At 37.5% G+C, this 21,876-nt stretch overlaps 1 protein-coding gene across 1 annotated transcript in view; it reads right to left on the bottom strand.

The window, feature by feature from the left end:
- The window catches only part of SPATA16 (spermatogenesis associated 16), a 254,511-nt gene that overhangs the window by 212,897 nt on the left and 19,738 nt on the right, over positions 1-21,876 (bottom strand). Inside the window, exon 2 of the mRNA XM_003894819.5 lies at positions 16,697-17,335. Coding sequence (XP_003894868.4) covers positions 16,697-17,308 — 612 coding nt within the window. The 5' untranslated portion in view covers positions 17,309-17,335. The remainder of the gene's footprint in view (positions 1-16,696; positions 17,336-21,876) is intronic.

Here is a 21,876-nt window from a genome sequence, read left to right as displayed (position 1 = left end):
TAAATTCTTGTTTATCAATTTTTAAAATTAATTTTAAAAACACAAGGTAAATAAAGGTAGCTACTCCATTAAAAATATGTGCTTACCACTATATGTACTGGTATGTTTCCTCTGAAGTAGTCATAAACAATTATTTAGTAATGTTTCAAATATCAAAAACAAGAGAAAAATTCAATAAATATAAATGAACATGTCAAAATATACAAACAACTTTGCTGACTAACTTTAAAGGTGTATTATCAAAGCAATTTATCTTCATAGCAGTTTACATAATTCTAATAAACCTTACAGGTTTTCTATTAGTGCTGTATGTACATAGGAAAAAATGATACAAGAGAGGTACAAGTAACTAAAGGAAGAAAATTACCCTTACACTTTACTGGGCATGAAAGACTCCTTTCTTTTTTTTCCTTCGGGCTAGGGTTTACTGAGCTTTGAAGAAGACTTTCAGTGCAAGTGGATTACATATTGACCTCACTTGGCCTAGACCATTGACCAATTGGAATTGCGGCGGGGATAATACTTGCTGCCCCAAGCATGTTTCACCCCCTCTTTGAATGAGACACTCCAAAAGCCTCATTCCAATTGTGCTGGAAATCTCTCCTCTCACTGTTGCTCACTGTCATGTACAGGGCAATGTAAACAAATTACTCCATACCCTAATCAAAAGGTTGAGTATTCTCTCTACTTTCTTCATCTTAAGCTGGGTTCTCAAAGGAACCCACATCCCCTACAGTCTCTGTCACATGGAGGTTTTTGTCTTTCCTGTCACTTAGTACAACATTGCAGAACACTGTGTCATCTAGATATTCTACTGTCGTTAACCCTGTCACCTACAAGACTTCCAATTATTTTCCCTCATTTACTAAGACTTGACACCTGGATTATGGTCATCTTTGCTCTTCGTCCTGACATCATCTGAGTGAGTTCAGATATCTGGCTGTGAATGAATCTTCTAACATTCTGGCCTTTCACAATTTTATCTCCTCAACTCCTCTCTAGCTTAGCAACTCAATCTCATGAAATTGCTAAACCTCTCAAAACCTATACTCTAGATCCCAGAGTACTACTCCTGGACCAAACCTCCAAGCCTTTCATCTCTTTTACTCCCATATCCTCCAACACCTTTCCTTTCATCTTCAGTCCCTGAGCCACTATGCATTCTCTTCACTGGACATCTTTCTTCTGTCCTCTCCTACCCAGCTCAGACCCACAGTCCACCATTGTAACCACCCTCTCATCATTAATCACAATTAATGGTTCTCCTTTCTCATTCTTTTCATCAAAACCTCAAGTCTGAGTCAATCAAAACTTTTGGATTCTCAGAGACACATTAGACAAAATCATATAACTGCAGTTTATTGTCAGGTAGATTCATGATCCCTTTCCTTAGAGAGGTCCTGAACCCTTCCCCTTATTCCTACTCACCTCCTATATAATTTCTCTCTATAGTCTGTCTAATCTAGGGTTTCAAGTCTCAAATTATTCAATCGCTTTCAATTCAATTAAAACACATTTAAGTTAAGAATTTTCTCAACTTATCTTCTACCCAAAGAACTCTTCCTATCTCAATGGAACAGGTGCTTACATGTTCAAATATTATTGTGTTAGGTCATTCTTGCATTGTTTTAAAGAAATACCTGAGGATGGGTAATTTATAAAGAAAAGAGGTATAATTGGCTTATGGTTCCACAGGCTTTACAGGGAGCATGATGCTGGTATCTGCTTCTGATGAGGCCTCAGGGAGCTCTTATTTATGGTAGAAGGCTAAGCAGGAGCAGGTATGTCACATGGCAAGAGCCAGAGCAATTGGTGGGGGAAAGAGGGATGGGGGAAGGTGCCACAAACTTTTAAACAATGAGATCTCATGAGAACTCACTCACTATTGTAAGGACAGTACCAATCCTTGAGGGATCCACTTCCAAGACCCAAACACCTCCCTCCAGGCTCCACTTCCAACTTTAGAGATTACATGTCAACATGAGATTTGGAGGAGACAGCCAGATTGTACCATTCCACTCCTGCCCCACAAATCTCATGTCCTTATCACATTAAAAAAACATAATAATGTCTTCCCAATAATCCCTCAAAGTCTTAACCCATTTCAGAATTAAGTTAGAAGTCCCAAGTCCCAAGTCAGGAGTCCAAAATCTCATTTGGGAGTGAGTTCCTTCCAACTATGAGCCTGTAAAATAAAAACAAGTTATTTATGCCCAAGATACAATGGAGGTAAAGACATTGGGTACATGTCCCAAATAAAAGGGAGAAATCAGCCAGAAGAAAAGGGCTACAGGTCCCATGCATATCTGAAACCCAGAAGGAAGTAACTAAATCTTAAAGCTCTAAAATAATCTCCTTTGCCTCCATGTCCCACAATCATGGCAATCCCAATACAAGCGGTGGGCTCCCAAGGCCTTAGGAAGCTCCTTTCCTGTGGCTTTGCAGGGTTAAGCCCCTGTGGATGCTCTCATGGATTACAGTTGAGTGTATGAGGCTTTTCCATGTGCCAGGCACAAGCTGCTGGAGGTGCTATTGTTTTGGGGTCTAGAAGGTGGTGGCCCCCTTTCCATAGCTCCACTAGGCAGTGACCCAGTAGGGACTCTGTGTAGGGGGTCCAACCCCACATTTCCCCTCTGCACTGCTGTAGTGGAGCATCTCTGTGGGGGCTCTGTCCCTGCAGCAGACTTCTGCCTGGACACCCAGGCTTTTCCATATATCCTCTGAAATCTGGGCAGAGGCTGCCAAGCTTTCTTCACTCTTGCACTTTGCACACCCACAGGCTTAACACCACATCAAAACCACCAAGGCTTATGGCTCCAAACCTCTGGAGTGGCAGCCCAAGCTGTACCTGAGGGCTTTTGAGCTGCAGCTGGAGCTCTAATGGCCTGGATGCAGGGAAAAGTGTCCTGAGGCTGTGTGGGGCAATGGGGCACTGGCCCTAGAACACGAAACCATTATTTCCTCCAGGGCCTCAGGGCCTGTGATAGGAGGGACTGCTACAAAGATCTCTGATAAGTTTTTGAGGCCTTTCCCCCATTATCTTGGTTACCGGCACCTGGCTACATTTTAGTCATGCAAATCTTTCTAACAAGTGGTTGCTCTGCAGCCTGCTTGAATTCCTTTCCTGACAATGCTTTTTCTTTCTCTGCTACTTGGCCAAGCTGCAAATGTTTCACTTTTATACTCTGCTTCCCTTCTAAATATAGAGTGCAACTTTAAGTCATTTCTCTGCTCCTGCATCTGACTACAGGCTGTTAGAAGCAGCCAGGCCAAGTCTTGAATGCTTTGCTGCTTAAAAATTTCTTCTGCTAGATCCCCTAGGTCATCACTCTTAAGTTTAAACTTCCACAGATATGTAGCTAAGTTCTTTGCTAAGGCATAACAAGGGTGACCTTTGCACCAATTCCCAAAAAAGTTCCTTATTTCCATCTGAGACTTCATCAGCCTGGCCTTCACTGTCCATGTCACTATTAACATTTTGGTTACAATTATTTAACCTGGTTCTAAGAAGTTCCAAAGTTTCCCTCATCTTCCTTTCTTCTTCTGAGCCCTCCCAAACTCTTTGAACCTCTGCTTATTACCCAGTTCCAAAGTTGCTACCACAATTTCAGGTATCTTTATAGCAGTGCCCGACTCCTCAGTACTAATTTCTATGTTAGGCAATTCTTGCATTGCCATAAAGAAATACATGAGCTTGGGTAATTTATAAAGAAAAGAGATTTAGTTGGCTTACAGTTCTACAGGATTTATAGGAAATATGGTGCTGGCATCTACTTCTGGTGAGGTCTCAGGTTGCTTTTAATCATGATGGAAAGTGAAGCAGGAACAGACACATCACATGGTGAGAGCAGGAGCAAGTTGGGGGAGGTGCCACAAATTTTTAAATAACCAGATCTCTTGAGAAATCACTATCTTGAGGACAACAGCAAGCCATGACCCAAACACCTCCCACCAGTTCCCAACTCCAGCATTGAGGATTACATCTCTGCATGAGATTTGGAGGGGACATCCAAACTATATTACTAATCTTTCCATCTGTCTCCAGACCTTCATCCTTTTAAACATCCTTAGAGATTTTACCCTTTCAATCATATTTTCACTGACTTATTCCCTCTCTCTATGGGCCCTTTTAATATAATAATGGCCAGTGGTCATATTCTGAAAGAATTTGAAAATCAGCCCATCATTTTGCATTTCTCTTAGGCTACTGTCCCATTTCTACTTTTCCTTTTCAAGCAATTCTATAGGTCGTGCTGTCCACTTCTTTTTCCAAACTTAATTTTGTTCTGGAAGTTGGCTTTGTTCAGAAAGGCTGTGCTCTACAAGACCAGTTTTTCCTGGATTACAAACAATAGTCAGCTTTTAATTTCAGATGGTGGTCTATTCTTTTAACATGAGTCTTTGAAACTACATCATATGCTCCACTATATAATGAGTGCAAAGACTAATTGTGCCAATACATAAAATTTTGCAGTAAAAATTATGCTTGCTAAGTTTTAGTTGACATCTTGAACACATAGTTAACATAGTTAGTCCAACTTTTCAGGTCAAAACTATTTCATCCCTGGGCTTCTTAAACTAGAGGGTGTTCAGACCCATTCTTGAGAAAGGAGGCTTCCTGGTTGGGTTGCAGTGATAACCATTAAAATTGTTCTCTCCAAAGACCCTTGACAGCCAAACAGGTTATTCTTTACCCTTAATGCTACTTTTAGAAACTCTGTAACTAGCAATTTCCTCAAAACCTTGAGTCCATGAGGAGTAACGTATTACAGTTTTCTCTCAATTAATTTCTTAATCTCAGAGATAGTCCTTTCTGCATTATTCACATTTCTCCAAAATTCTTTCCTTATCCTTATTTTCCTTTTACAGTTCAGGTGGCTTCAGGTACTGGTGACTCCTCAATGCCTGTCTTTGATCATGAACTTTCCCCTGTGCTTCCTGCATGTTTCTAGCCAACAAATGTGCTGCTCCAACTGGGCTTGCCAGCAGACTTCACATGCAATATATCCAAAGTTACACTCACTAACTCTGCAAATTTTCCTCCCTCCCTCCCTCCCTCCCTCCCTCCCTCCCTGCCTCCCTCCCTTCGTCCCTCCCTCCCTCCCTCCCTCCCTTCCTTCCTTCCTTCCTTCTTTCCTTTTTCTCTCTCTTTTCCTCTCTATTTATATTTCTATTTATAGATAGATAGAGATATATCTGGATATGTAACAAAGTTTTTACAAAGTAAAACTTATCTTCCAATGTTCAATGAACTCTGATATTTTTTATTGTATTGAATTTTTATTCTATTCCATTCCTTTCTATGATTTCAATTAAACATAATGCTGATTGCAATCCATTAAATTGATTTTACAACCCAGCAATGGGTAATAACTCAGAGACTGAATACTATATTTTCTCTATATATACACTGGAGTGATAAAGCAAAATTAAAAATTAGACTTCATCATTTCCCCATGTTGATCCTTTCTGAAGGCGTTTTGTTGCCTGCTGTATAAAATCTCAGAAGGCATGTATGGCCCCTGACAACCTGCCAGCTTTTTCAGCTTTATTTCTCCCTATTCATTCTTCCCTGCATTTACTACCCTAGCAACACTCAACTCCTTCCTATTTTACCCTTGATGTTTTCTCTTTATATTCTCTCATACTTTTACCCCTCTAGTTGTTTTCCCCTAAAATCAAGACTTGGATTATGGCAAATAAAATGTCTACTATAAGCAGAATATTTTAGATGCAATTAAAGAATAAATAAAGAGCTATGATTGTGGGGTTGAAATCCTATGCTTCCCTGTAGCTCCTGTAGTAACCAGCACAATGTTGCTAAAGTAGTAACTACTCAATAATATTTTTTATGTCCTTTGCTGATTCCCAATGGATCCATTTGTTATAACTTTCCTGTCCAAGAACTCACCTTTTGCCTTCAACATCAATTCCAATGTCCTCTTCCTGGTTTGGATCCTCCAGAATCTCTATCTATCCACCCTTATTTTATAATAATGTCTTTCTCTGGCTTGCTCATCACTTTGCTGCCCTTCTGTTTTATCCTTCTTTCATCAAGTTCACCTTCCTTCTAGTAATGTTTCACACATCATACTCATCTTCCTTCCCCTCTCCCTCCCCACTTTTCCATTTAGCTATTTCTGTTTTGAAGTTCGCTCCAAAATCCTATCTTTTCCATTGGTACTTCATGTATTTTAATCTAGGTATCTTTAATGGGGATAATAAGAGTTTCCAACCCACTGGTTGGTTGTGAGAATTAGATAGGTTAATATAGATAAAGTGCCTGCCACACAGTTGTGTTCATATGTATATATCATAGACTCCCTTGAATTTTCTCATCCTAAGCCTTTGTTCTATACAGCCATTGCCCATCACTGAACACTTAATAGATTTCTAATTGTCTTGCCATTATAAGATTTCTTTCTAAAACCTGACTCAAATTCCTTGAAAACCAAAGCCCTATCACATCACATCCTCTTACCCCAAAATCACTCTTATAGTGACATTCTAGTGACTTAATAATCTGTGGTTGATTTATGGGTGTAATTTGCTCTGCAAAATCAATGATCATTTATTCATAGATGAATATCATCACTATCATCATCATCTTCCACCCAAACACTCTAGAAGATATTTATTTATAGATATGAAATATATTTTAGTAGTGGCATTCAAGTATATATGAATCCAATGTTCTAGGTATGCAAAACAATTCCTACAAAACAAGGGAACCACACTGAGTGCATTGAAAATCTGTCTCTCTCTCTCTCTCTTTTTTTTTTCACTCCCTAAGTAGTTACTTCCCATTCTCTGATAGAAACAGAATCATCTCTCAGGCAGAAACAAAGTCCTCTCTATTTTGGTGAATGTCAAATGAGGCAAAAGAAGAGTTACATAATTTAGTAGAAATTGAAACTAAATTTTCCTTTAATATTTTTCTAGATAATCTGAATTGAAAAAGCAATTGCAACTTTACTCTGCATTACATTTTTGTGAACACATTAAAGTGGATCTCATCTACTCACTATTCCAGAGTCTGTTTATGAAGTTGTACGTGTATGAAGGCTGCAATGGAGTACATAACAGAGGAAAGAGAGGGAATTGCTGTTTTTAAGTCTATTTGGTTTCAGTAGACTGATACACATTTGGAAAGTTGGATAGTGAAAGAAGTGTTTCACAACATGATCCAATACTTAAGTCAGAATCATCTGACTTAAATTTTTCTGGGTGTCAGCCCCAAACAGTCTTCAAATTGATTACAATTTAGGGTTGTGTAAGACTTCATCACAATTGGTTAGGTTTTGATTCAGAGGAATAACAGAGTTAACTATATTTAAAAATTTCATTAACATTTACTGTCATTTGAATCAAACAAATAATGGCCACCTGTAAACTATGGAAATAATCCTACTGATGAAAAAGATCTTGAAAAAGATCTTTCTCAGCTTCCTATGGATTAATTGTCCATTTTTTTTTGATGAAGTTTTCACTTATGGGATGAACTTAAAGTTTCAGAGACACATACTAACTAGCCATTGGCCCAAGTTCAGTATCAATTTATTTTTTAGTATTAATAGAAAAGTAGTCATTAAGTTAATTTGCTTTTTAAATGAATGTGATATTATTTTCAGTATAAATTTTCAGAGTAAATTTTCATGACAATTTAAACTTTTATGTATATTTTTAAATAGCTTTGTATGTTTATTTATTAATTCTCTTTCAAAAGTTACATGTGTGTTAAAACCTATTGTGATTTTTAAAAGAGAAGGAAGTGATGAGTATTTTCAATGCTAGTGGTTCTCCATGTTAAGCTGCTCCATAGTCAACCTGGGATTGTAAAAATACCAATGTGCCAAGAGTGATCATTGCCTGGACCCCAGATAATTGTATTGGACTCTCTGAGAGTGGATTTGGGCATCTGTGTACATCTAACAGCTCCCCAGGTGATTGTAATTATACAGTCATGTGCTGCATAATGATGCTTTGGTCAGTGACAGACCATATATATGACAGTAGTCTCATCAGATTATAATGGAGCAGCCCTATACAGGTGTACCATTTTTTATTTTTCACACCGTATTTTCACTATATCTTTTCTATGATTGTATACACAAATACTATTGTGTTACAATTGCCTACAACACTCAGTACAATAACATGCTTTGTAGCCTAGAAGCAGTAGGCTTTACCATATAGCTTAGGTGTGTAGTTGACTATGCCATCTAGGCTAGTGTAAGTGCAATCTATTATGTTTGCACAATGACAAAATTGCCTAATGGCACATTTCTCAGAATGTATCTCTATTGTTAAGCTACGCATGACTGTATTAACAACCTACAATGTTCATAATCTTTTTTTTTTATGGGATGTGATTCTCCTTTCATTTGTAAAGTGATACAAATTATAATGTAGGTTTATTTACTGAAAATTCTCCTACTAACCCCCCTTCCATACTCTACCACCATCTAAGTTATGGGAAAACTCTCTCCTCCCCAAGATGGTCAATGCCTAGCTCCCGACTCTCATTTGGCCCCCTCTTCCACTCTTCCTGTCCTTTTGATTCTCTCCAAATCCCTCGTCACAACTTCTCCCATGTTATGCGTGCTGCATACAAATAGGAATTGTGGCTGTGTCAATGGCTGCTTTTGTGTGGGAAAGGGAGGGGCTTAGCATGAGTCAGATGAGTCAGAGGGTGGGTGTGCAGCACAGCCAGGACCATGTGGATAAAAAGCCTCGATAGTAATGAACAGTGGCCCATCAAATTGAGTAATTGCCTCAGATATATCTCCTATTTCTCATCCCTTTTATGTAATACTAAGCCTGAAAAATATTTTGCTCCTTTAACCAATAATCAACTCTCCTCTATGTATCTTAAATCTTCTAATTTGTTTTTTATTCCACCGGGGTTGGGATGATAACCATTGAAGGTAAATAAATTACAGTAAAATATGTTGGATATCTTTCTAAATGTCCACTTAAAGATCACATTTCAGAAAAAAAATTTAAATATAAACACTAACACACTGAACTATAAATAAAAATACATAGCCCTAAAATGTAAATGAAGTATTGGAATTCAGGCAAGCAAGACCCAATTCCTTGTCTCTACACTTTGAATCCTTGAGGGCAGAAACTGTATTTTATTTATATTTGCATTTCCAACATCTAGCATTATGCCAGGTTAAAATAGCTGGTAACTGCTAGTGGTATTAACATACATTTTTCTTATAATGGCAAATTCTAATTTTCTAGAGATTTGTACTTTAATCAGTGTTTAATTATTATAAGGTAAAATTAAACACATTAATTATACAAATGTATATAATAATAATTTTATCTTAGTTTTGAGGTTAAAGGGGAAATTCATTTCTTATTTTCCTCCCATGTATATTCGCTATATTTGCTAACATTTTCCAAATTTTTTTAAATCATTAAATACTTACTAGTTATGGTGTCCCTGTATGGAACAAAGATGACATCAATCAAGTTAAAATCTGAAATGTCTAATCTTGAACATGAAGAGTTCACAGTCAGTTTATACTTGACAACTAAGAAACAATGGGCTATCTCTAGAATAACAATTTGTGCATTTAAGCGAAGGCTTATATTTGTGCGAGAGGCAGTTAATAGTTCAACATAGTGTTTGGTTTAGATCACTGCTTCTCAAGGGAAAATAAAGTAGAACACGATGCATTATTTTGTCCCTTGCTTTGGTTAAATTTCAAATATAATTAAGAGAAGACTAGAAATTGTTAATATTAATCAAAGGGTTTGGGCTATGGATGTTAAAAAATGTTGGTAAACACATAGTTGGGCAAAATCCTTTGGAATGTTAAGCTTTAAATTAAACACATACCACACAGGGAAATGAGGGACTTGAGAAGTACAGTGACAACTTGTACATAAATTTAGATTTCATTATGTTTTTCAATAAACAATTCCTGATATTCTACATGAAAGCACCTTATTATCTATCATTTCTACTTAATGGCATTCTAAGCGGCTAAGAAAGTTGCTCAAAGTCACACAGCATCAACACAGTGTCAAACACAGATAATCTGACTCCAAATTCAGTGCCCTGTTCATCACAGCTCTGGACCCCTGCAGCCACTTAGGAGTATGTGAGCTAGTGCTTACTGCTAATTTACTAGAGGGGCAATGGCAGTCACTTGAGAACCTACTAGTGGTTTGGTATAAATCCTTCTCAGAGTTGTCCCTGGACCAGCACTATGAACATCATTTGGGAACTTATTTGAAATGAGGCATCTGGTGTCCTGCTACAAACATAATGCATCTGAATCTGCATTTTTAACAAGATTACTGTACATTTTTTAATGCACATTACAGTATGAAAAGCAGTAGTGTAAAGAAGTCCAGATGTGAAATCAGGGGACCTGAATTCCATCTCAGCCCTGCCACAGACTAGCCATGGCACTTTAAGTAAGTTGTTTAATTTTTTTAGAGCATCAGTTTTTCTGTAAAATGGGATGATAATATCCATCTTAGAGAGGGTTATTACAATGATTGTATGAGTAAAAATGCCTGGAATGTGAAACCCTGTCTCTACTAAAAATACAAAAATTAGCCAGGTGTGGTGGCATGCACCTGTAATCCCAGCTACTCAGGAGGCTGAGGCAGGAGAATCGCTTGAACCTGGGAGGCAGAGCTTGCAGTGAGCCGAGATTACACCACTGCACTCTAGCCTGGGTGACAGAGCAAGACTCCATCATAAAACAAACAACAATAACAACAACAACAACAAAATGCCTGGAACTCAACAGGAGTTTAAGAAATGCATACTGAATTCATATACAAATCCACAGATTACAATGAGACAGCTTAGGCACTCAGAGAATTCAGTGAAACCCTAAATTTCTGATTATGTTGCACCAGAGAAATACCTGTGCTAGAATTTATTTAAATTAAGCTTTCTAAGATATCCACATTTTTGTGCTCTAGAGAGTTGCTACAGTTATTCTCAGCAGAGCAATTACAGGTGAGGCCGCCCTGTAATGAGATATCTTTTCTACTTCATTAAATAAACCCCCTTGAATGGGCTCCGAAATGGACCTGTCTTGAAGCAAATTCCATTATCTTGGAAGTAATCTCATAAGAAGGGCCCGGTGCGGGTTCAATCATGTTGGATACCTAACATTTACCATAAAGAATGTGTTCTAGAACAGTGATTCCCAAAAGCTTGTTCTCAGACCAATGCTTTACCGATCCAAGGGAAAATAAAAAATAAAGACAACATAGCTTTTCATAAAATTAAAATATAACTATTTTTAAAATATCCTTCATTTTGACAGTATGACCTTTCTGTTTCTTTTTATCTTTCCTTCTAACTTTTATGGGTAAAACTGCTCCATATTTTATGATTCAATGGTGGTAATAGATGGTAATTTTTGTAATGTTCTTGTACAACACAAATGCAATGTCAACCCACTCTCCCCCTACACACACTTAAAACATTTTTTATGGATCCTTGAAATGCGAAAATTCTGAGCTATTGTTATAGAAACACCTGCTTAAGAGGAAATTATTTTCTATAAAATCAATGTTGGACATACAACATTTTAAATTATACAATGTAGGGACCAAGCTACAAAGCGTTAATTGGAGGGCAAATCTGTTCTGTGTAGGCATATCAGAGAGTGTAGTGCTCCTCAAACTGCAATGTGCATAAGGACCATCTGGAATTTGTTAAAATACAGATTCTGATTCTGCAGGTCTGGCAAGGTCTGGAATTTTGTATTTCCAACCAGCTCACACTTAGAGCAGCAAAGGCACACTGGTGAGCCCTGAAGCCAGATAACCAGATCCTGACTCCACCTCCTCTAGTTTTTGACCCTTGAGCAAGTTACTTAACCTGTCCACCCTTGGTTTTCTCATTAGTAACACAATAATACCGGTACTATCTCACTGGCTTGTTGTGAGAATAAAATGGAATAATGAATGTAAATAATCCCAGAATGTAAAATATAGTACCTGACACATATAAAGAGCTCCATAAATGTGAGTTATTACTTTAACTTCACAGACCAGTGACTGGAGCGCCAAGATATTAAAAAAAGATTAGCACCTCAAGGGTCTGCTGCATGATGAAATCAGAGGAATTGAAAGTTCTGGTTGGTAATGGATGGGTCTTGTTCTGTCTTCTTTGATGGGTTGAGTAGGATTGTTTGAAGCTGTGAATCTTAAAGGATACATGTAGATTTGTTCTAATTCAGAAGGTGGAAGCCTCTTAATTATTAGGATCCTATGATTAAGATTGAAATGGTGGTATTGTCTAAGTTGCATGCTCGGAAGTTAGAAAAACCTTTGATCATTTCTTTGAGTGTTGTTCCAATAAGTGACAAAAAATATGATTACTACATCTTCTGTCCTTTCTGTATTCCTAATTTATTAATCTCTGCCTACTTTTTGTTGACAGCCAAGTGATTTATTACATAGTAGTATGTATTACTTAATATGCAAATATAACTATATGAGGCAGTCATTTTTTTTTTTTTAAATAGAATCCCTACCGTTTTTGTAGTGGGGAAATTTGTATAGCTGTCTTTTAAAAATTGCAGGGAATAGTATCTAGGCATGACAATATAAAGTAATATGAATTTGTATTTTTATCTTCAGCTTACACCTTTTGCCCTTATTGGTTTAGCTTCTGGTGTGAATACAAACATAAGAGCATATGATGACTGTTTTTAATAAAACTTGAGAAAGATTGATGAGGTGGTCATAGAGCTAAGCACCAATTTTACCCATATAACTGATTCACCTTTATACAGTAAAAAGAAAGCATGCAAAAATAAGTTATTTCATTAAGCATGTTTACATAAATGCCTGCTACGTTACAAAATCCTAAAAGACTAAAGTTGACTGTTTTTGGAAGTTAAACTGTTGTCTTCTGACTCATTGCATACCCTTTGACCTTAATCATTATAAAATGTTTTCATAAATATAGCTATCTAGTGACTATGTTATGAAAATAAAAGGAGTTAGTACTTTGTCAAGAACACAAAGGAAACTAACACATAAACAGAACATTCTAATGGGTTTATTAGACGCATTGGAAGTTATTATGTCACTTAATAAATATTTAAATGCCTCCAGGGCCTTCGCTCAGTTCTTACTTTTCTGTTTCTTTTTTGTGGCCTCACCTTTAATCACAGCCAGTCCTCTACATGCTCTTACAGCTGACTTCGCACCACATGTTTGGCAACCATTCTAAATGTCTCTGCTGGGCACTGTGGTTCACGCCTGTAATCCCAGCGCTTTGGGAGGCGAGGCAGATGGATCACCTGATGTCAGGAATTCAAGACCAGCCTGGTCAACATGGTGAAACCCTGTCTCTACTAAAAATACAAAAATTAGCCGGGCATGGTGGTGGGCGCCTGTAATCCCAGCTGCTCGGGAGGCTGAGGCAGGAGAATTGCTTGAACGTGGAAGTCAGAGGTTGCAGTGAGCTGAGATCACGCCACTGCACTCCAGCCTGGGCCACATAAAAAAAAAAAAAAAAAAAAAAGTCTCATAACACTTCCCTTGTAGCAAGCCTTCTATGAGAGAGATGCTACTTATCCTTCAATACCTATTTTCTCCTTCTTTCTCAGTAATAGAACTTCTGAATGTTAGCGCCATCTGGAATAAAGACTGTATTTATTTCTCAGCCTCCCTTGCAGGTATGTGTGGCCACATGACTAAATTTTGGTTAACGGGAAAAAAATGAAAATGGTGTGCTCGTGGAGACACTGTGTGCCTCTGTCTTTCCTTTTTCTCATTTTTGGCTGGCTAGAATGTGTATTTGATGATACCAGCAGGAACGGTTATTTTGGATCATGAAGTCAAGGCCACTTCTTAGGAAAGGAGATATAACCTGGGACCCTGACCATCACATCATACCAGCCTTTGACTACCCACTTTTATGTATGAGAGAAATAAATTTCTACCTTCCTTCAGACACTTATTTTGCAGCCAAACCTAACCTTAATGTATCCACACTTGCTGCTACATCTATCAAGTGTGATCATTATCATTATGCCTTGGCCTCTATCGTCCATCCTATCTTATTCAAAGCCATTTTAGGACTTAAGGAAAAGGGAGAGATGCCTTAAATGAAATGTGAGAGCACTCACATTTAATAAGGTTAAATTTAGAAGTTAAATTAGGAAAAAAAAAAAAGAAAGTCTGAAAAGGCTACAAATCTCTTCCATTCCCAGTAGCTTTGTTTTATTGAGACATTCTAGCTAAGATTTCAAAGTTAACTCCCCAGATAATTAGACAAAAGCTAGGCCAGATGTCTAAGCTAAGTTTTGATTTCAAAATAATTATTTTTGTTAATTATCAGTAATTAGTGTCAGCATCCAAAACTTTCCTTAAAACCTTGGGAGAAAGAAAGAAAACAGGAGAGAGAAAAAAAGAGGAAGTAGGGAAGGAGACAGAGAGAAACACAAGCATTATACAGTACAATTATACGGGTGAATCATGAGGTCAGGAGATCGAGACCATCCTGGCTAACCCAGTGAAACCCCGTCTCTACTAAAAAATACAAAAAATTAGCCGGGCGTGGTGGCGGGCGCCTGTAGACCCAGCTACTCGGGAGGCTGAGGCAGGAGAATGGCGTGAACCCGGGAGGCAGAGCTTGCAGTGAGCTGAGATCGGCCACTGCACTCCAGCCTGGGCGACAGAGTGAGACTCCGTCTCAAAAAAAAATAAAAATAAAAAAAGAAAAGGATTAAAAAAACCTGATTCAAATTTTATAATTGTGAGCACTGGATTTTATGGAAAACTGGGTATTTTCTTTCATTTAACGCAGATGTCTTTTGCTTTTACCTAGACTTAATTTGAAGCTTTTACAGTAGCTAAGAAAAGATGCCTTTCTTTTTTTTTGCCAAAATGATTATTTTTCTTTATCTATAAAATTTATACCTTTAACCCTCCCTGCACCGGGAAAATAAATTTCAGCTGAAGATGGCTCTGGCAGAACTGCCTGGCGTTCTTCGTAGAGTCTTTCATTAGCATCCTTTTCGTAGATGGAGGCTGCGGAGCTTTAGCTCAAAAGACTGTTCAAAAGAACAGAGGATTCTTTTGGTGGTTTGTGGATAATACGGACTTTTCAGCATTTATTAGGTAGCTTAGAAGTTTACATAGTGCATCACACTTCCCTTATTTGTGTAGATGACCCTTTATGCGAGCAGAAATATTTATAGATGCATCTATTTGTGTGCTACCTAATTACTTCATATATACTTAGGTCTGCTTTTGTACTTAGAGCCTTTTTAAATATTTAGGGGCACCCTTTGTCTGATGTCACCTATTAATAATTCATTGTAGTTGTAGTCATTTTAACCTGAAACTAACAATGAAAATAATACTTTACTCTTTAAATTTCACCACTTTCACGACAACATCTCACATTTGACTCCTGCTCACTCTCATTGCCCATGGTCAATTACTCTTTTCAGCATTTTTCTTTTCTTCTTTTTTTTTGTTTTGAGACAGAGTCTTACTCTGTTGCCCAGCCTGGAGTGCAGTGGTGTCACTATAGCTCACTGCACTCTCGAACTCCTGGGCCGAAGAGATCCTTTCAGCCTCCTGAATAGCTAGGAGTACAGATGTGTGCCACTATGCCTAGCTAATTTTTACATTTTGTGGAGACAGGGTCTCACTATGTTACCCAGGCTGGTCCAGAATTTCTGGCCTCAAGTAATCCTTTCACCTTGGCTTCCCAAAGTGCTGAGACTACAGGTGTGAGTCACCATGCCAGGACTTTATGGCATCTTTATTTAAATGTTTAATGGTTTGTCTTCCTCACCAGATGGTTAGAGGGAAGGAACCATGTCTTCATTCATTTCTTTTTAAATATCTCCAGTGCCCAGCAGGCATATATAATATGCATTGACATGTTTTCTGTAAGATAGTTTTGTAAAATAAAATACTACGTATGCACTCATCAATATAACAAGACCAATGGTGCATACACTTTGGTCCTTCTATAGGTACAGTATGTCATGAGCTAGTATAATTTTCCCACTACCTATTTTGTGTTTTAGTAGTGATTCTGAAGTTTATTTTAGTCCATGGGCTATTTTTTTATGCCGAGATAGTCACAGACTTACCTGTTTACAGATAGGAAGATAATTATTCATAAAGATCACTAGAATGGGGAGGAAAATAAAGTTTGATGGTAAAGTCAAATGGTGTTATTTTGTTTGTAATAAGTATCACGTATAAATTATAAGCACATGCTAAAAAGTAAAGATGGTTATGTTTAATCATGAGGATACTACATATCAAAAGCGGACAATTCATATACTCATTAACTGCCTATTTCTAGAGAATCTATATTCTACCCACCACCATTGTACTAAAACTTTATGGCTTTTATAGGTGTACATATAAATGAAGAAACCAACTGCATTTTTAAAATATATCACCATTCACTTCAGGGTTTGTAAAAAGCATGAAGTGTGCTTTTGGGGTTATTTCTATATATCAGGTGCACACAGGCATATTAATTTGCAGGCATAGCTTATTTATTTGCTTTATGTAAATGGGGAACTGCAAAATCCTGATATCATTAAATATCCTCACCTCATGATCTCTGTTTATTACAGTATGGTCAGAACCCCTCAATGCAATTGCAACTTTCCATTTCATAGCTTCCTGTCACCAATCTATATTTTCTTTAATCCCATACCTCAAGTGCTGTTCTGAACTGTCCTGCTGCCAAGGCGTATTTCTTTTGTCTATAGCAAGAGCTGGCATCCTTTAAGGCTACCTGAAGCCATTTGTCAATCTGAGGCAGAAAGCTGAAATTAGGTACACTCAAAGGGTCTACTATTTCAGCAACTCGGCATGTTGGCTGACTCCCAGTAGACATGAAGGACTCTACAAACTCATAGCGAACACCCACTTCATCAATGTAGACCAACTTCATTTCCACATCCATTATGTTCTTTAAGGGGATGTGAGGCAGAGGCATGGTGATTAACTGATTGTCAAGTTCTATTATCTTTGCCTCTTTCTTTCTAGTTGGCTTTTCTTCACCTTCTGCCTTCCGTTTAAAGGCTGCTTTCTCTAAATCATTGCTTTGTTTTTCTTTGATGCTCTTTGTCATTTTTATTCTTTCAAGTGTGATTTCTACCTGTTTACCTCCACAGTTTTTCTTAATCTCTTGTGGCATTTCCAGGATGTTAGGTGGGTGTGCTAAGGTGGACATTTTCTTGCTTGTGTTTATCTTTGGAACAAGCTGATCATGATAGATCCTATTCACTGCATTCTCCAAACTCCTACTGCTTCCTGCATCCATTGATCCTGCCCAAAACTCCTGCAGGGGCTAGAAAAAGGAAAGTAATTAAGGCAATATTTTGAATTCCAGTGGTTTAGACTATAGTCAAATTCATTTTAAACACTATTTTATTCATTATTAGTATTTGTTGCCTTGCAAGTAAAACTGTATTTACATCATCTATTGACTATTTTAATAGAGGAATATATGTGTCAGTCTCAAAACTCACCAAGATAAGAATTTTTTGTAAACACACCTAGACATTGCCTTAAAAAATAATCCTCCATGGCTGAACAACATTGAATGAATACATTAATGGGGTACCCAAACTCATTGAATAGGAAAATTTTATACATAGCCACTGAGACAAGAAAAGCCAAAGTAAATCTATCTCAATATTAATTTCCTCAGAAAGGCAGGTGGTCTAGAACTCAGTATAAAATACATTACTCACCTGAATAATAGACTTGGGAGTCTAAAGAAACCCCAGCTGCTTTCTCTGAAAATCTTCTAAAAAATGTGAGCACAATCTTTCCTAAATTTGTTTCTTTTATTACTAATGAAAATCTCATGTTTAAAAAGCTCATAGACAACTACTGTTCACAACAGGCTTTAAAGAAGAAAAGCATGACCTTCAGCCTTACACAAATGTGAGCCATAGTCTATCTTCAGTCTACCATATTAATATATTTACAGTAATGGTATCAACAATGTACATTATATAAAGAGGAGATATTTTCCTAAAATATTAATGCTCAATATGTATAACTAATAGTCTTTTGATTCCAAGATTCTGCATGTTATGTGCTTCTAGATTTGTTTCAAAAAATCAAGTGTTCTAAGATATAATAATTATTTAGTATGGTTGGTTCCTGCCGTTTAGGACTCTTTCTTTTCACCTATCACATTCTATTCTGGAAACAACTTTGTGGAGTAAATAGGAACAGGGACCACATTTTGCAAAGAAACTAAGGGATAGAGGGATTAAGTTCCTTCTCCAAGGTCACATTGGTTGGTCATTAGCAAAACCTACCCATTCAGACTGTTATTACCTTCGTAGGACTGCCACTCGCTAACCCCTAGCCTGGGATACTTCCTCTGTAACATGATGTTCTTTAGTATAGCTAATAGACATAGATCGGACCACAAAGATAGGAGAAAAATGCGAGAAAGAAGGGCTGCATATAATAAGATAACAATGAGATAAAAGCTAACACTTGTGCTTTTATCGTCAAGGTCAGTGTCCGACTCAAGATAAAAATCATGAGTCACTTCTCAAAACTTACTAATGTTGTTGATTATTTTCATTTGTTTGTTTGGAAGACAGTAGTTTGCCAAAGAAGACTCTTAAAACCAAACACCGCATGTTCTCACTCATAAGTGGGAGTTGAACAATGAGAACACGTGAACACAGGGAGGGGAACATCACCTACTGGGGCCTGTCGGGAGGTCGGGGGAAAGGGGAGGGAGAGCATTAGGACAAATACCTAATGCATGGGGGGCTTAAAACCTAGATGATGGGTTGATAGCTGCAGCAAACCACCATGGCACATGTATACCTATGTAACAAACTTGCACATTCTGCACATGTATCCCAGAACTTAAACAAATAAACAAACAAAGCATCCTGAACTGTGACCCATTAGATTTTTAAGTAAAGGAAGACCCATAACTGTTCCCATGGCTCTAACCTTTGAAGTACTTTCCCCCTCTGTATCATTGGACACATATGTCATCAGAAAAGGTTTACGGTCATACATGGACATATCAAAGGATCTACCTTGATGGTCTTTGTTATCTCATAAGAATGACTGAATTCCAATAATTCTAATAATAGCTATCTTGTTTATTAATTTGTAAAAGCTAAGTCCTAGAATATTTCCCCAATGATTCATAATGACACAGTAGAGTTGTGTTTCTATAGGATAAAGCATCTAAGTTTGAAATTTTTACCAGCCGGTGTTATGTTTAGTATTGAAGATCAGCATGACTGTGAATCACAAGCCCCACCAACAGCTTCACTTTGGGCAAGACCCTGTTTCCTTTTCATCTCTTAGAAACATTGCTGGTTAGGCGCGGTGGCTCATGCCTGTAATCCCAGCATTTTGGGAGGCTGAGGCGGGCGGATCATCTGAGGTCAAGAGTTTGAAACCAGCCTGACCAACATGGTGAAACCCTGTCTTTACTAAAAATACAAAATTAGCCGGGCGTGGTGGCACATACCTGTAGTCCCAACTACTCGGGAGGCTGAGGCAGGAGAATCACTTGAACCCGGGAGACGGAGGTTGCAGTGCGCCGAGATCGTGCCATTGCACTCCAGCCTGGACAACAAGAGTGAAACTCCGTCTCAAAAAAAAAAAAAAAAAAAAGGAGAAAGACATTGCTGGCATCCAACATCTTTTGGACTGCTAATGTGGCTACTCAGAGTAGCAAGGGGAAAACGGTCTTGGCCATCTCTTTATCTTTTGTTTGCTCTTGTGCCACATCTACATATGATTTGGATTGAGTAAAAATAAACTTTAGTCCTTCAGTTAAGATCTCTGTTGAATGAACACTCCCAGATATGTATCTATACCATTAAGTTTCTTTTGGTAGCAGAGATGCTGTTCTTGAAACTTGTTTAAAGCTCAAAATACCTGGTTTTAAGGGTTTCTGGTTCATTTTAATTTCCACAGTAGGCTGTTAAAAATATAAACAGGAAACACTGGTTTGTGAGCTGTTCTAAGATTTTCATAATGCCTCCCCCAGGTATCTTATCTATTGAAACTCTCTCTACTTCAAGCACTAGAGGCTAAAATGTACCAGAATATCTGTAGTTGGTTGTCATTAGTAATATTTTTAGCATCTACAGCAGCATTACCTATCTCTGCTGTATTTATTTCACATATAAATGCATATAACACATATAAATGCTTAAAATTATCTTTATAGCCATTTCTTCTAAAGAATAATTGTTTTCTCTCTCTGCCTCCCTCTTTCCATTTCCCTCCTTCCCGTGCTCCTTTCCTCTGCCTATTTTCCTCCAAACTCCTCCCACTCCAATTCTCTTCCCAGATGTCCCTCACCCCAAGCCTTTTTCTTTCTGCAAGAAGGAAGGTTTTATTGTTTTTAAGAAATCAGATTTTGAGTACTTCTGCATTAGTCTTTAAACGGCTCTATAGAAATCATCATTTTGGTCTTCAGTGCATTTTTATACAAGAAAAAATAACAGGGGGAAAAAGTATATAAGGTGTACCTAGAGCACTCGGAATAAATATGTAAGCAAATGTTTAGCTTTCAGACATCTGAAAGATCAATTATTCCCTATATATATATATAAGAAACTAATTCAGGTTCCCTCCCAAATTCAGAATAAATACCTGAATGTCTGAAAGTGTCATAAATGCACAGGATGAAAAAATATGGCCAAATCCAACCATAATTTTTCAGGGCTGGTTGAAAATCAGATGACTTTATTTCAGCCTGTGGTTTTGTTTTTTTTTTTTTTTGAGACAGAGTCTTGCTCTGTCGCCCAGGCTGGAGTGCAGTGCCATGATCTTGGCTCACTGCAAGCTCCGCCTCCCAGGTTCACACCATTCTCCTGCCTCAGCCTCCCGAGTAGCTGGGGCTATGGGTGCCCGCCACCACATCCAGCTAATTTTTTTGTATTTTTAGTGGAGGTGGGGTTTCACCGTGTTTTTTTGTTTGTTTGTTTATAAAAATTGTCACACATGTACAGAAGACTTTTGGAACTGCTGCTATGGCTTTTTAAAAAATTATAAAACTCTATTTAAATAATCTGGAATTTGAGGCCTTTTACCACCTCACTCAATGTGTGTTTTCAACCTTATTTAGCACTCCTCCTATAAACTACTCTGAAGTCAAGCTGAACATCTTGTTAATTCCAAAAGATGTTCATTTTCAGTCTGTCAACTAAGAATTCCCCAACTTCCTATTCCCACCTCATTCTACCTGACCAAACCTACCAAGGAGTTATCCATTTTTACCTCCTCTGAATAATACCAATGGCATTTATAGCACTTATTTTTTATTTTTTATGTCGCAGTTATTCCTGAATGATTTTTTCTTCCAATAAGCTCCCTAAAAGCAGAAATATACTTTACTCTTCTTGACATTAGTTCAGTGCTTTGCATAGAGTAGGCATTCAATAGATGTTGATCAATATGAATGCTGTCAATCAACAGCTAATTTACACATTCTTATTTAAGAGAAACAAAATTGGATTTTTTTTTAAAAGGTACAGACTATAACTTTGAAAAAGTTGTTTCTGAGATATATTTCTGGATTTATTTTTTGTTTTAAATTTCGTCTTGGGTAAAGTACATTTTCTTCTTTGATAGTTCAAGTGAATCATGTACCAACTAGATTTAAACTATCAACCTCTTCACTTTTTTTTAGTAGTCAAGTTGATTAACATGACATTAGTCAGTGTTTCTGAGACACTGAGCTACACTTTAACCATTACTTCAATAAAAATAATTTCAGAGAAAACCATTAGATAATCATTATGTATGTCATAGAAGTATTTGTTGATAACATTCTGTAAAAATGCTCATTCTTTAATTTAGAAGACAGCACTGTAAAATTGA

Source organism: Papio anubis, chromosome 2, assembly GCF_008728515.1.
Source record: "Papio anubis isolate 15944 chromosome 2, Panubis1.0, whole genome shotgun sequence".
Taxonomy (NCBI): Eukaryota; Metazoa; Chordata; class Mammalia; order Primates; family Cercopithecidae; genus Papio; species Papio anubis.
This window is presented reverse-complemented; position numbering and strand designations above follow the sequence as displayed.